This window comes from Pan troglodytes, chromosome 21 (genome assembly GCF_028858775.2).
Source record: "Pan troglodytes isolate AG18354 chromosome 21, NHGRI_mPanTro3-v2.0_pri, whole genome shotgun sequence".
In the NCBI taxonomy this organism is placed as follows: Eukaryota; Metazoa; Chordata; class Mammalia; order Primates; family Hominidae; genus Pan; species Pan troglodytes.
Genome location: NC_072419.2, coordinates 25,251,644 through 25,263,951, shown reverse-complemented (window position 1 = coordinate 25,263,951; position 12,308 = coordinate 25,251,644). Strand labels below are relative to the sequence as shown.

At 45.4% G+C, this 12,308-nt stretch overlaps 1 protein-coding gene across 1 annotated transcript in view; it reads right to left on the bottom strand.

Annotated features, from left to right (window-relative positions):
* The window catches only part of DTD1 (D-aminoacyl-tRNA deacylase 1), a 177,038-nt gene that overhangs the window by 17,119 nt on the left and 147,611 nt on the right, over positions 1 to 12,308 (bottom strand). Inside the window, exon 5 of the mRNA XM_016937518.4 lies at positions 8,569 to 8,740. Within this exon, the coding sequence (XP_016793007.1) occupies positions 8,588 to 8,740 (153 nt within the window). The 3' untranslated portion in view covers positions 8,569 to 8,587. The remainder of the gene's footprint in view (positions 1 to 8,568; positions 8,741 to 12,308) is intronic.

The following is a 12,308-nucleotide window of genomic DNA, read 5'->3' as shown; positions in this document are numbered from 1 at the left end:
GGGAACAGTAACCTCCAGGTAAGAAGAAGAAGAATGGGGCAGACAAAAATATTTGAATAGATATTACTTAAAATGTCCCAAATGTACTGAAAGCCATACAGTTACAGATTCAAGGTCAGCGGACCCAAAAAGATCCCCAGAATCAGACTGGGACTATGATACAGATGTTGGAATTATCAGACAGGGAACTTTTTAAAACTATGATTAATATGTTAAGGGCTCTAATGAAAAAGTAAACAATATGCAAGAACAGATGGGTAATGTAAGCAGAGAGACGGAAACTCCAAGAAAGAAACAAAAGGAAATAATAGAAATCAGAAACACTGTAACAGAAATGAAGAATGCCTTTGATGGGCTCATGAATAAACTGGACACAGCCAAGGAAGAATCAGTGAGCTCAAAGATAGGTCATTACAAACTTTCCCAACCAAAAACAAAGAGAAAAAGAATGAGAAAAAAAGAACAGACTATCCAAGACTGTAGAGCAATTGCAAAAGATGTACCATATATATAATTGGAATACCAAAAGGAGAAGAGAGAACAGAGAGGAAATTGTGAATGAAGCTAGGGGTATTGAAGTATTAATGGCCAAGAGCTTTCCAAACTTAATGACAGACATCAAATCACAGATCCAAGAAGCTCAGAAAATACCAAGCAAGAACCACACCTAGGCACGTCATATCCATACTGCGGAAAACCAAAGACAAAATTTTGAAGAAGCTGGGGGCTGGGGGTGGGGTAAGGAGAACCCACCTTACCTATAGAGCAATAAGAATGAGAATTACAGAGGACTTCTCATAAGAAACTGCAAACAAGGAGAGAGAGGAATAAAAATTTAAGTATTGAAAACATTTAAATATTTCTTTTTCTCTCATGCCTTGGAAACTCAAAGCTGCTCCTCTAGGGCTGTGAGGCTCCTAGGGCTCTTTGTGTTTTTAAAGAAAGGCAAATTAAAAAACAACAACAACAACAACAACAACAAAAAACTACAAGTCTAGAAGTCTATACCAGCAAAATTATCCTTCAAAAACAAAGTAAAGGCCGGCCATGGTGGCTCACTCCTGTAATCCCAGCACTTTGGGAGGCTGAGGTGTGTGGATCACTTGCGGCCAGCAGTTCAAAAGCAACCTGGCCAACATGTTAAAACCCTATCTCTACAAAAAATACAAAAAATTAGCCAGGCATGTTGGTGCATGCCTTTAATCTCAGCTACTAGGGAGGCTGAGGCACAAGAATCGCTTGAACCTGGGAGGTGGAGGATGCAGTGAGCAGGGATTGCACCACTGCACTCCAGCCTGGGTGACAGAGTGAATGAGACTCCACCTCAAAAAAAAAAAAAAGACTATTTAAGTTAATGATAGTGACAATGTATTAGGTGAGTATCACATATGTAAAGTGAAATGAATGATAGCAATGTCACTGGGAATATGCTGTTGTTATAAGGTGCCTGTTACAGGTAAAGTGGTAGAGTGTCATTCAAGGTGGACTTAGACTAGTTAAAAATGTATATTGTAAACTCCAGGGCAACCACTAAAAAAATTGTTTTAAGTTAAAAAAAGATAAAAACACTACCCAGAGACACAGCTAGTTTTATACCATGAAATACCAGCACATGGACATGAGAATGTGGTACGAATGTTGATACAGGGAAGCAAAGTGAAGCTCAGAGAATGAAAGGAGTCCTACCTTATATGGCGAAAAGAACAGTGAAAAGGGATTGAATACCTTTTCAACAGAAAACACACACCCCCCCACACACACACACACTCGGCTGCTGTAGCTCATTAGGAAGAAGTGTGCTCAGCCAGGACACATCTTACTATTCAGACAAAGGTCACACTGAAAAAGCAAACAGATGGCAGCTTCCAAAACACTTTCTTGTTTGGTTTCAAGTGTGTTGCCATTTGAGGACAGAAATGTGGGGTGCCGGTCAGGAGCACACTCCTCTCACACCCTAATTACAGCAGCTAAGTCAATACTCAAATGAGGTAATACTTGACCCTGCAATCAAATCAGAAACCACATTATTTTAGTGAGAGGTGGCCCTAGTGCCTTTAGCAGTGGCCAGAAAGGAGAAATAATAGAGCTGCATCCTCACAGAAAACCTCAACTCCTCCCAGCAAGGTGAGAGAGCCCGAAGGATTGAGACAGAGGACAAAAACACAGTTAATTTTAGCAGTTTCATGTCCACTTGGTAAAATAAGAAGCAACATTTGCAATGTGACAGAGAAATGTCAAGGCCCTGGAAATGTCCTCTGAACCATGAAGGATTTTGAATCATTTTCAAAGAAAAATATGCCCAAGATCATGCAGTTTCTCATTCAATTTTCTTTTGCCTTTTCTTTCTCTCTCGTGCCTTGGAAACTCAAAGCTGCTCCCCTTAGGGCCTGCCAGATTCCCTAGGGCTCTTTCTGTTTTTAAAGAAAAGCAAATGAAAAGTGCTACTCCCTTCATAGTGAGGGGGCTGCTGTTGTTCTGGGGAACAAAACAAATGTCAGGGTCACCTTCTGTCTGTCACCATTTAATCCAGCTCTCATAGATATCTGAATATTTGGTGGTGATTTTGTGGCCTACTGGGATGACAAATTTCATCAGAAGGGGCAACAAAACCCACGGGCAACAAAAAACCCCAAATATATCATTGGAATACCAGCTGTCACTTGGTTCTGGTCCCGTTTAGGATCTTCAAATCCAGGAACATGGCTAAATTCTCGGAAGCAGGAGCACCCAGCCCCACTCTGGTCCTCGGCTAGTTGTGGGCGGCTCTGAAGGACTCCTCTCTGCCTGGACATCTGTCCCTGCCTGACACCGTCACTGCTGACCCTGATGTAAAGAAGAACTGGATGCCTATGGTAAACCATCAATAAATGGTTTTCCTTGTGCGCTTTGTCCAAAACCCAGACAGTACCATATACATCGGTATAAACAAAACGTGGCCTCTGTCTTTCATGGGCCGATCTAAACTTGTTCATGAGCCTCCATGCGCTGAGTAGCAATAGGGGGGTTCCTGACCATACAGAGGCTCCATTTCACCTTAATGTCAACAGTACTCTGGGTCCTCAGTGTCCTCTGTGGCAGGGTGGTTGGTGCAGCTCAGCACCTGGGCCCTGACACTGCACCACTGAGGGACGGTGGGCTACTTGAAGTTTGGTGTCTCTTGCTCAGGGACCCAAGGCCCTCTCTGGCTGACCTGGCCTCGTCTCAGTTCTCACCAGCATATCTCACTCAGTCTCAGGTGTCATTAATGACAGACCCCTGCAAGTCTCATCCAGGAGGCCAGTGGAGGTCACAGCTGAGACCTGGAGGGACTGTCAGTGCTATGAAGAGCTGAGGCCATGACCCCCAACCTCCTAATGAAGCTGCCCCCTCATGGCTTCTGCAGCAGGCTCACCTCACCACTTCTATCCAGGACCGAGAGTCAGCCCACAGACCCAACAAAGCTTTCCTCCACACCCTCCACCAGGCAGAGAACACCCTCTGGAGCCTTCCCCACCCCACGGCGATGCTGGGCAGCACTCTCACAGGCCCTGAGGCCTGACCGTGTCTTGCTACCTCACTGGGCTGCAGCTGCCTCCTGGAGCCCTGGAGCCACCTGCACTGCTCTCCCTCCAGAATCCCTGTCACGGCTTCCAAGTTTCCTGCAACCCAACCCCCATTCCCCCACTCCAAGGATCCCAGCCTGGAGCACAGCCAGAACATGCCAGGGGCCTTCAGCTTCCCCTCCATCTGTCCCTCTGCTCCTTCCCGCTGAGTCTCCTAACCTGAAGGCTGAGGCCAGCCAGGAACTTCCCTCCACTGCCCTCTTCCTCCTCTTTTGCCTGCCTCTTCCCAAGGGCCCCATGACGGCATGGCTGCAGTGAACTTGACTTATAGGGAAGGGGAAGGAAAAACACAACTGCCTCCTCCTTTCCAAACACTTCCCGTGGGGTCTGCTCCCCCTGCTGCCTTCCCTCTTTGGCTGGCCCTATTTGGGTGATTCACAATAGCACCACTGACCCCAAGTTCTATGCTACCTAATCTGCACTACCGTGAGAAGGAAATAAATACATTATTAAAATGTCATTAACGTGAGAGAAGCAAGAAGTAGATACCTACGAGTCCATGAGAATTCCCCTCGTAAACTTAGACACTGGGGAAAAATGTGAAATGTTCACACCCTCCTCCTGCCCTTCTTTTTATGTGCTCAGTTTTCCTTCTATAAGCGTGTTCTCCTGTATGTTCTGTGACACATGCAGTAACTGTCCCCTTGTCTGCCCATGAGACCCTCGGGTGTTTTTCTTGCCCACAGAATTAGCAGAATTACTCCCAGGCTACCCAGGGGCCACAGAACACTAACATCCATGGTGCATTCTCTACAGGAATTACTCTGAGGCCAAATCTAAAGCAAATGGAAGTCTTTAAGTTGTTATGATTTGCATGAATTTTAAAAGTAACAAAACTCAATACCCCGTCATAGATTAAACCAAAGATTTTCAAAGCACTGATCAGATATAAAGCAAAAATCAAGACATTAAATTTATAAAATGTATTAGGTTAATAATACAACCCAGGAAGGAATCCGCTAGGTGGTATTTGAATTTTTTAAGCTGTTTTGAAAATACAAACCTCCAAGGCACATGTGAATTTGTATTTGTGTGTGTGTGTGTGTGTGTATGCGTGCCAGTGTGTTTAGCTTGATAATCTGGGTCTGGTTGCTGGGAGACAGGGGCTTGTATGTTTCTCCCTCTCCCGTTCATTAAGTTCATGATGGGAGTCTGAACATTCAAGTTGTTTTTTTGTTTTGTTTTGTTCGTTTGTTTGTTTGTTTTTGAGATGGAGTCTCACTCTGTCGCCAGGCTGGAGTGCAGTAGCGCAATCTTGGCTCACTGCAACCTCCACCTCCTGGGTTCAAGAGATTCTCCTGCCTCAGCCTTCTGAGTAGCTGGGACTACAGGTGCGCATCACCATGCCCAGCTAATTTTTTTTTTTTTGTATTTTTTATAGAGACGGAGTTTCACCATATTGGCCAGATGGTCTCGATCTCTTGACCTCGTGATCCGCCTGCCTGGGCCTCCCAAAGTGCTGGGATTACAGGCGTGAGCCACCATGCCCAGCCCAAGTTGTTTTGAACCTGTTGTTAAGGTCCCAATTCACTGCAGGAAAGGCTATTAAGTACAGTCTTCAACAGAACTGGAAGAAGAGACATGGGCCATGCCTGAGCATTAAGGCTGGGAAGCTGCCCTGAACCCCAGGAGTGGAAACTGGAGTGTCCAATCTGAGTTTTGCTTCTGGACCAAGTAATTACTAAAACTTGGCCTAACCAGTAACAGTCCCTGCACCTTTCATTCAAGGAACAGGAGCAGTGCTGGGATGCTCTCTCTGTCATGCTTCCCTGTGATCCAGAGAAGCCTGAGAAAACACAGAAACATGGCGGGGAGGGAACATGCCTGCCCCCGCCCTGCCCAGGCTGCTGGGGCCAGTTCCAGGCACCATGACTTCTACCTGCCTGCCTTCCACAAAGCACTGCTGACGGAGATGAGTTCTCCTCCAACAGAAGAAAAACCATAGAACTTATTCACTGTCACCCAAAAGTTAGCAAGATGGAAAGAAGACCTCAATGAGTTTCTGAATTCCTGCTTGACCCATTTAACTAGCACAACTGAAAAAGTATCTTAAAGGGCCACTCTGTGCCCTGTCTTCACTTAGCACATTTCACCTCTTTGGATTAAGGATTTCTGGACAGACTATAAATCAGAAGCACCAGCAATATTTGTGATGCCAAAACTGACCACTAACAAAAGTGAATTATCATGAAGTTTTGGAGGGGTGGGAGTGGAAGTTTTATGTGACGTCCCTTCCCTTCGAGGCACCCTTCAGTGTCCCATGTATACGTGAGATACATAAGCCAAGGCTGGTCACCACAGTGCTGTTGTCTCCCTGCACAACACTAGCAGGAAAACACAGTGATGAGGGAACAGTTAAGAGGACAACAGGACTCACTGTCCAGTCCCCTCCCCTAAAACTGTCTATGAACCAACAATCCACCCTTCCTGAGCTCTCCATTCTGTTCCTCTCGTCTGTGTATCCATTTGGGAGCTGGTGCCACTGTGCCCAATTACAACTAATGTATCTTTTTTAAATTTTATTTTTAAGAGTCAGGGTCTCACTCTGTCACCCAGGCTGGAGTGCAGTGCTGCAATCATGGCTCACTGCAGCCTCCAACTCCCAAACTCAAGCAATCCTCCCACCTCAGCTTTCTGAGTAGCTAGGATGATAGGCAAGCGCCACCATGCTCAGCATTTTTTTTTTTTTTAAGAGACGGGGGTCTCACCATGTTGCCCAGGCTGGTCTCAAACTCTTGGGTTCAAGTGATTCTCTCGCTTCAACCTCCCAAAGTGCTAGGATTACAGGTGTAAGCCACCACACCTGGCCTAATATATCTCACTTCCTGGTATTGTGGATCCTAAAAGCCATTTCATAGGTACACTTCTGACCCTTGCTCTCTTTCAGAAGAGAAAGAGAAGGCTGAAAACCACCTTCTGGATGTTCTTCTATCATAATTTGGTGTCTCTTGGGTGAATTCTGTCTCCTAACTTGGTTTTAACCACAGTCTGTGAGCTGAAGGCTCCAAATTGTATGTCCGAGACCTGGCTCCCCAGCTCTAAAGCCACAGACTCAGCAGACGATTGGCATCATCATTGGCTGCCAACAGGCACCTCAAACACAACACACCCAAAATAGGTATCGTCAGCAACCCCCCATCTTCCTCCCTCATCCTTCTGGATGTCTCCTCTTCCAATCTAATCAGTCACCACGTTGAAATGATTCTATTTCCTTTACATCTTTCAATCCCACTCTTTCCCCTCTGTTCCTACTATAATTTTTTCTCTGGACTTCTGCAATCACCTCCTAATGGGCCTATCTGCTTCCAGCCTCACTCCCCAAAGCTGCTCGAGTGACTGCTCTTTTTAAACTTTGTATCTGATGATGTCACTTGTACACTTAAAACCTTTCAGAGGTCCCTCCCGCCCCAGGATAAAATCCAAATTCCTCAGGGTTGCATACCAGACCCTATACAATCCAGACCTCCTATTTCTCTAAGTTCAGAGATGCTCCCTGCCCTCCCACTCCACTTGGCACTCAACACTCCCACCCTTCTGCAATTCCTCCATTCCCAAACTCTCCTGTCCTTGCCCCACAACCTCCAGACAGCATTTGCACTGCTCTTCTCTTGGCTCAGGCAGCTCTCCCCTGCCCTTGCCCCTCATCTCCCTCCCCACTGCCACCTGTCCTTCCAGATCTGGTCCCAGGCCTCTAAGGGGCCTCCCCTGACCTCCCATCTCCACCCCACACCTGTTCACACTCCTGCCACATGCACCGTGCTGTAGTATAACTGTTCCTATGCTTCTCCCTGAGCCTGTGACCTCCCTGTGACAGGTCCTGGGTCCCTCAAATCTGCACCCAGTATTTGGTCCAGTGCTTGGCAAAATAAACAGGTTCCCTGGTGGGAGGAACTAGGCACAGTGCCATCAGATGGCCGCATCACATTTTCAAGGCCTCTGATGTTCAGGCAGGGAGGTGGACTCTGTGCTACAGTGAGCCACAATAAGAATAAAATGCCATTTTAGGAAAAGTAAACTGGCAGTGCCACACGGGGCACTGTGAAGGATTTCAGAACACAGGGCAGGTGGCAATGAAAGTAGGCCGCTGAGATGGCAGTGCCCTTTGCTAGAGTGGCTAAGAGCAGTAAGGGAGATGCGGGAGCGCAGGTGGACTCTGCATCTGCATCTGGATTCTGCATCCGTGAGTGAGTGTTCTGCACAAGCAATCACAGCAGCAGCTGTGGACTGGCACAGGCAGCCAGAGAAGGTGGCACAAACAGGTTCCACCCCCAGGTGGGCACCCCAGGCCTGTGGTATGCCACCCTCCTGCATCTCAATGGATAAAATACAATCTTATTTGCTAACTGATATGGTTTGGCTGTGTCCCCACCCAAATCTCATCTTGAATTGTAGCTCCCATAATTCCCACGTAGGAACACACACGTGGAAATTATGGGAACTACAATTCAAGATGAGGGGCCTGGTGGGAGGTAACTAAATCATGGGGGCAGTTTCCCCCATACTGTTCTCTTGGTAGTGAACAAGTCTCACAAGAGCTGATGGTTTTATAAGGGGAAACCCCTTTCACTTGATTTTTTTTTTTTTTTTTTTTTTTTTTTTTTGAGATGGAGTCTTGCTCTGTCACCAGGCTGGAGTGCTTGACCCTTATACTCTCTTGCCTGCCACCATGTAAGAAGTGCCTTTCGCCTTCAACCATGATTGTGAGGCCTCCCCAGCCACGTGGAACTGCGAGTCCATTAAACTTCTTTATCTTTATAAATTACTCAGTCTCAGGTATGTCTTTATCAGCAGCGTGAAAACGGACTAACACACTAACTTTTGTCTCCATCCTGGAAGGCAGCAGATTTAAGGAAGCTATGGATGAACGCTGTGAAATGAATGAATTCAGCCTCAGCAGCTATTCCCTCCTATTCATTGCTGCTTCCCCAAAATGTGGGAAGATGAAGCCAAGCAGGGAAACTCCTACCTGAATTATGCCTCCTGAGCTACGGCTCCCGTTCAGAGGACACGTCGCCCTCAGCCCCGCTGCTGGCACTGCGGTCTTCTTTTCGGGGAGTGTTTCTTTCCTTGCTTGATTCAGAAGGTCCCTTAGCTCTGGTCTTTTCTTTCCTCTGCTGCTGTTTTTCGAGCTTTGACAGCTGATTAAATAAAAATAAAAAAGAATATTTTACAAACACAAACACATGCCTGTGTATCCCACACACCAGTGACTTCCCAGGTGGGAACCATTGAAAAGTTTTTTTCTGATAACCTGGCAGAGCACAGTGGTTCAGATATACCAAATTATACACAGAATGTTTTTCCAACAGGCACCTGAATCACTGAAACAAATCATTAGTCATAGGAGTAATCACTCTCAGACTTTTCCCCAACCATAATTCAACTTGGCACACAGTATGAGGGAGCGGTCATGCCACAGCCTTCTTCAACAGCCTTAGAAGAGCTCCACATATGAAGGCTTTTCATCTCTTACTTTTTTCTTTGATAGTTTTTTTTTCTCATCAAGTTACCTTCTACTTGTTGTTTTCTTTTTTCTTTTCTTTCTTTTTTTTTTTTTTTTTTGAGACAGGGTCTCACTCTGTTGCCCAGGCTGAAGTACAGTGGTGCGGTCACGGTTCACTGCAGCCTCAACCTCCTGGGTTCAAGTGATCCTCCCACCTCAACCTCTCAAGTATCTGTGACTACAGGTGCATGCCAATTTTTCTGTAGAAACAGAGTTTCACCATGTTGCCCAAGCTGTTCTTGAACTCCTGGGCTCAAGCAACCCACCCACCTCGGCCTCCCAAAGTGTTGTGATTACAGGTGTGAGCCACCATGCCACACCACGTGTTTTCTAAAGAATGTTCAAAACACATTACTCTTTGCTGAAGATTACAGAGAAGGCTGTGAAACAAAGTGCATTAAGCACACTGAACACCGTCTCAGTTACCAGTTGATTTGAGACTGAAGGCTGACTTGCTTGCAGGCTGCGTGGTGGCAACACTCAGGACACTGGCCACTAGAGCCTTCTTAGGCTCCCACCAGGCCAGCAGGGGACATGCCCCTGATGTCTCACTCGAATGGAACCTGGGCCCACTTCTTCCCTGAATAGTTCTTCAAAGAAAGCATCAGCTAGATGGCTGAAAGAAGCTTCCATCATCTAACACTGAGCAGCAGCCCAGCCACTACAGGAAGGCCTGCTGAGAAACCCAGCAGAGAAGACCGGCCAAGTTTTGAACCACGGAATTTTCTTAGACCAAAAAACACAAGAGACAGCAATACCCAGTTTTATCTCCCTCCCAGACTAAGTCTGTGAACTTTTTCTAGTTTACATAAAAAGAAGGAAACTTATTGAAGGGCTGGCTTCTCCCTGCTGGTCCCTGCCCCACATCCAAGACACAAAGAGGAGTCACTTCCCCCAATCTGCCAGATCATTTCTTCCACTATGAACAGACTTTGAGTTAACCCTTCGAGAGATGAACAACCAACCAGTAGCTCTCAATTGGGTCCAGGAAATCAAATTTATTAATAATTGACTTATAGTAGTGGTCCCCAACATTTTTGGCACCAGGGACCGGTTTTATAGAAGACAATTTTCCTGTGAGATGGAGGACAGAAGAGGGGATGGTTTCAGGATGAAACTGTTCCATCTCAGAGCATCAGACATTGGTGAGATTCTCATAAGAAGCCTGCAACCTAGATCCCCCGCATGCACAGTTCACAATGGGGTTCCCGCTCCTATGAGAATCTAAGGCCACTGCTGATCTGACAGGAGGCGGAGCTCAGGTGATAATGCTCGCTCATAGGCTGCTCACCTCCTGCTGTGCAGACTAGTTCCTAACAGGCCACAGGGATTAGTACCGGTCCCTGGCCTGGGGGTTCAGGACCCCTGGCTTATTCTTTCCTACTCCCCATTTACCTGAAAAGCTGTAGAATACAGCTAAGTTTGGTTAATATACTAATTAGATTTTGTGAATGAAGACATCACTTCACCTTTGACTCAGCAACTCTCCTCCGAAAACTCCCCTGGATAAATTTCCACTTGTGTGCACAGTGGGGGCTTCTAAGAACATGGACTGTAGTGTCATTTGTATTTGCAAAAACCTAGAAACAACCCAAATGTCCATCAACATTAGGAGGACAGATACATGTAATGTGGTCTGGTCCCCTAAAGCAATATTGTACAGTAGATATACATATATCAAAATAGCCAAGTCTTGGCCAGAGGCGGTGGCTCATGCCTGCAATAGCGGCACTTTAGGAGACCAAGGTGGGCGACTGCTTGGGCTCAGGAGTTTGAGACCAGCCTGGGCAACATAGAGAGACCCTGTCTCTACAAAAAAAAAAAAAAAAAAAAATGCAAAAGTTAGCCAGGTGTGGTGGCACATGCCTGTAGTCCCAGCTACTGGGGAGGCTGAGACGGGAGGATCGCTTGAGCCCAGGAAGCAGAGGTTACAGTAAGTTGAGATCATGTCACTGCACTCCAGCCTGGGTGACAGAGGAAGACTGTCTCAAAAAAAATTTTTTTTAATTAAAAAAAATAGATAAATCTTGAAAATCATGTTATACAAAACAAATTTAGCTTCAGAAGGCTATATACAGTAGGATTCCACTAACACAAAATAATACTCTACATAGCTAGTGAGCTCATGCAAATACAGTATGGCCTGGAAGAATACACGCCAACTTCAATACGCTAGTTAACATGGAGGGGAAAAAGGATAATGGGATCTTAGTGGAATGAATATATACAGGCTTCAACTGTAACCATCAACTTTATAAGAACAAAACCAGATCTAGAGCAGAGTTACTAATCAGTGCACTCCACAAAATGCACGTGACACCTGGACCAGCAACAGTAAGATGCTCGTGTCAGAATGTAAATCAGCACATAGCTTCCTTCATCAGCAAAGTATTGTGAGAGATTTCTTCTCAACTGTGAGCTCCGTGGTGTAGCTGACTTCATTCTGGCCCAAAATGAAGGTTGCAGTGAGCCGAGATCACGCCACTGCACTCCAGCCTGGGTGACAGTGAGTGTGCATACACATATACACACATATATAAATACTCATGAACAGGTCCAAGTTAGATGCTGAGAAAGTACAATTTTAGTTTTAAAAAGTAAGATGCCCTCTCAGTTTTGTTCTTTGTTTCGCCATGGCCTGGTAACAAACAGTTCATGCAGCAGCACTTTAAGTAGGAATGAATGATCTGGAGCAAAGATGACAAAAAGCTAGCATTTTTAAAATCTGAGAAATGGCCACACAGAGCTGCTTGTTACATAGTTCTTTGTAGTATTACTTTTCCATGGAAAAATATTTTTCTCTTGACTATTCTGCCACAGGTTAGGAGGAATTTCCTGCATCTAAAATAACAGGCTTCTTTCCTTTCGTCTGTCTTCTGGTGTTAAAATGCTCTTTCTTTGATGAAATGATAAGGACAGTATACAGGACTCCTTCTGTCTCATTCCCTTTCTTGCAAACTGATTTTGGATTTTTGCAATGTGGATATACCCATTACTACTAAGCTATACACTTAAAATGGTTAAGATGGTAAGTTTTATGTGTATTTTACTATAATGTAAAAAATTAAGCAATTTTGGAAATCATAAGTTAGCAATCCATGCTAGACTCCCCAATTTCTTTTTGTTTTCTATATTCCTGATTCGTAAAATCCAAATATCTTGAAATTGGTGTTCTGCAGTAAATTGTGGTAAGCTGCCTTCTG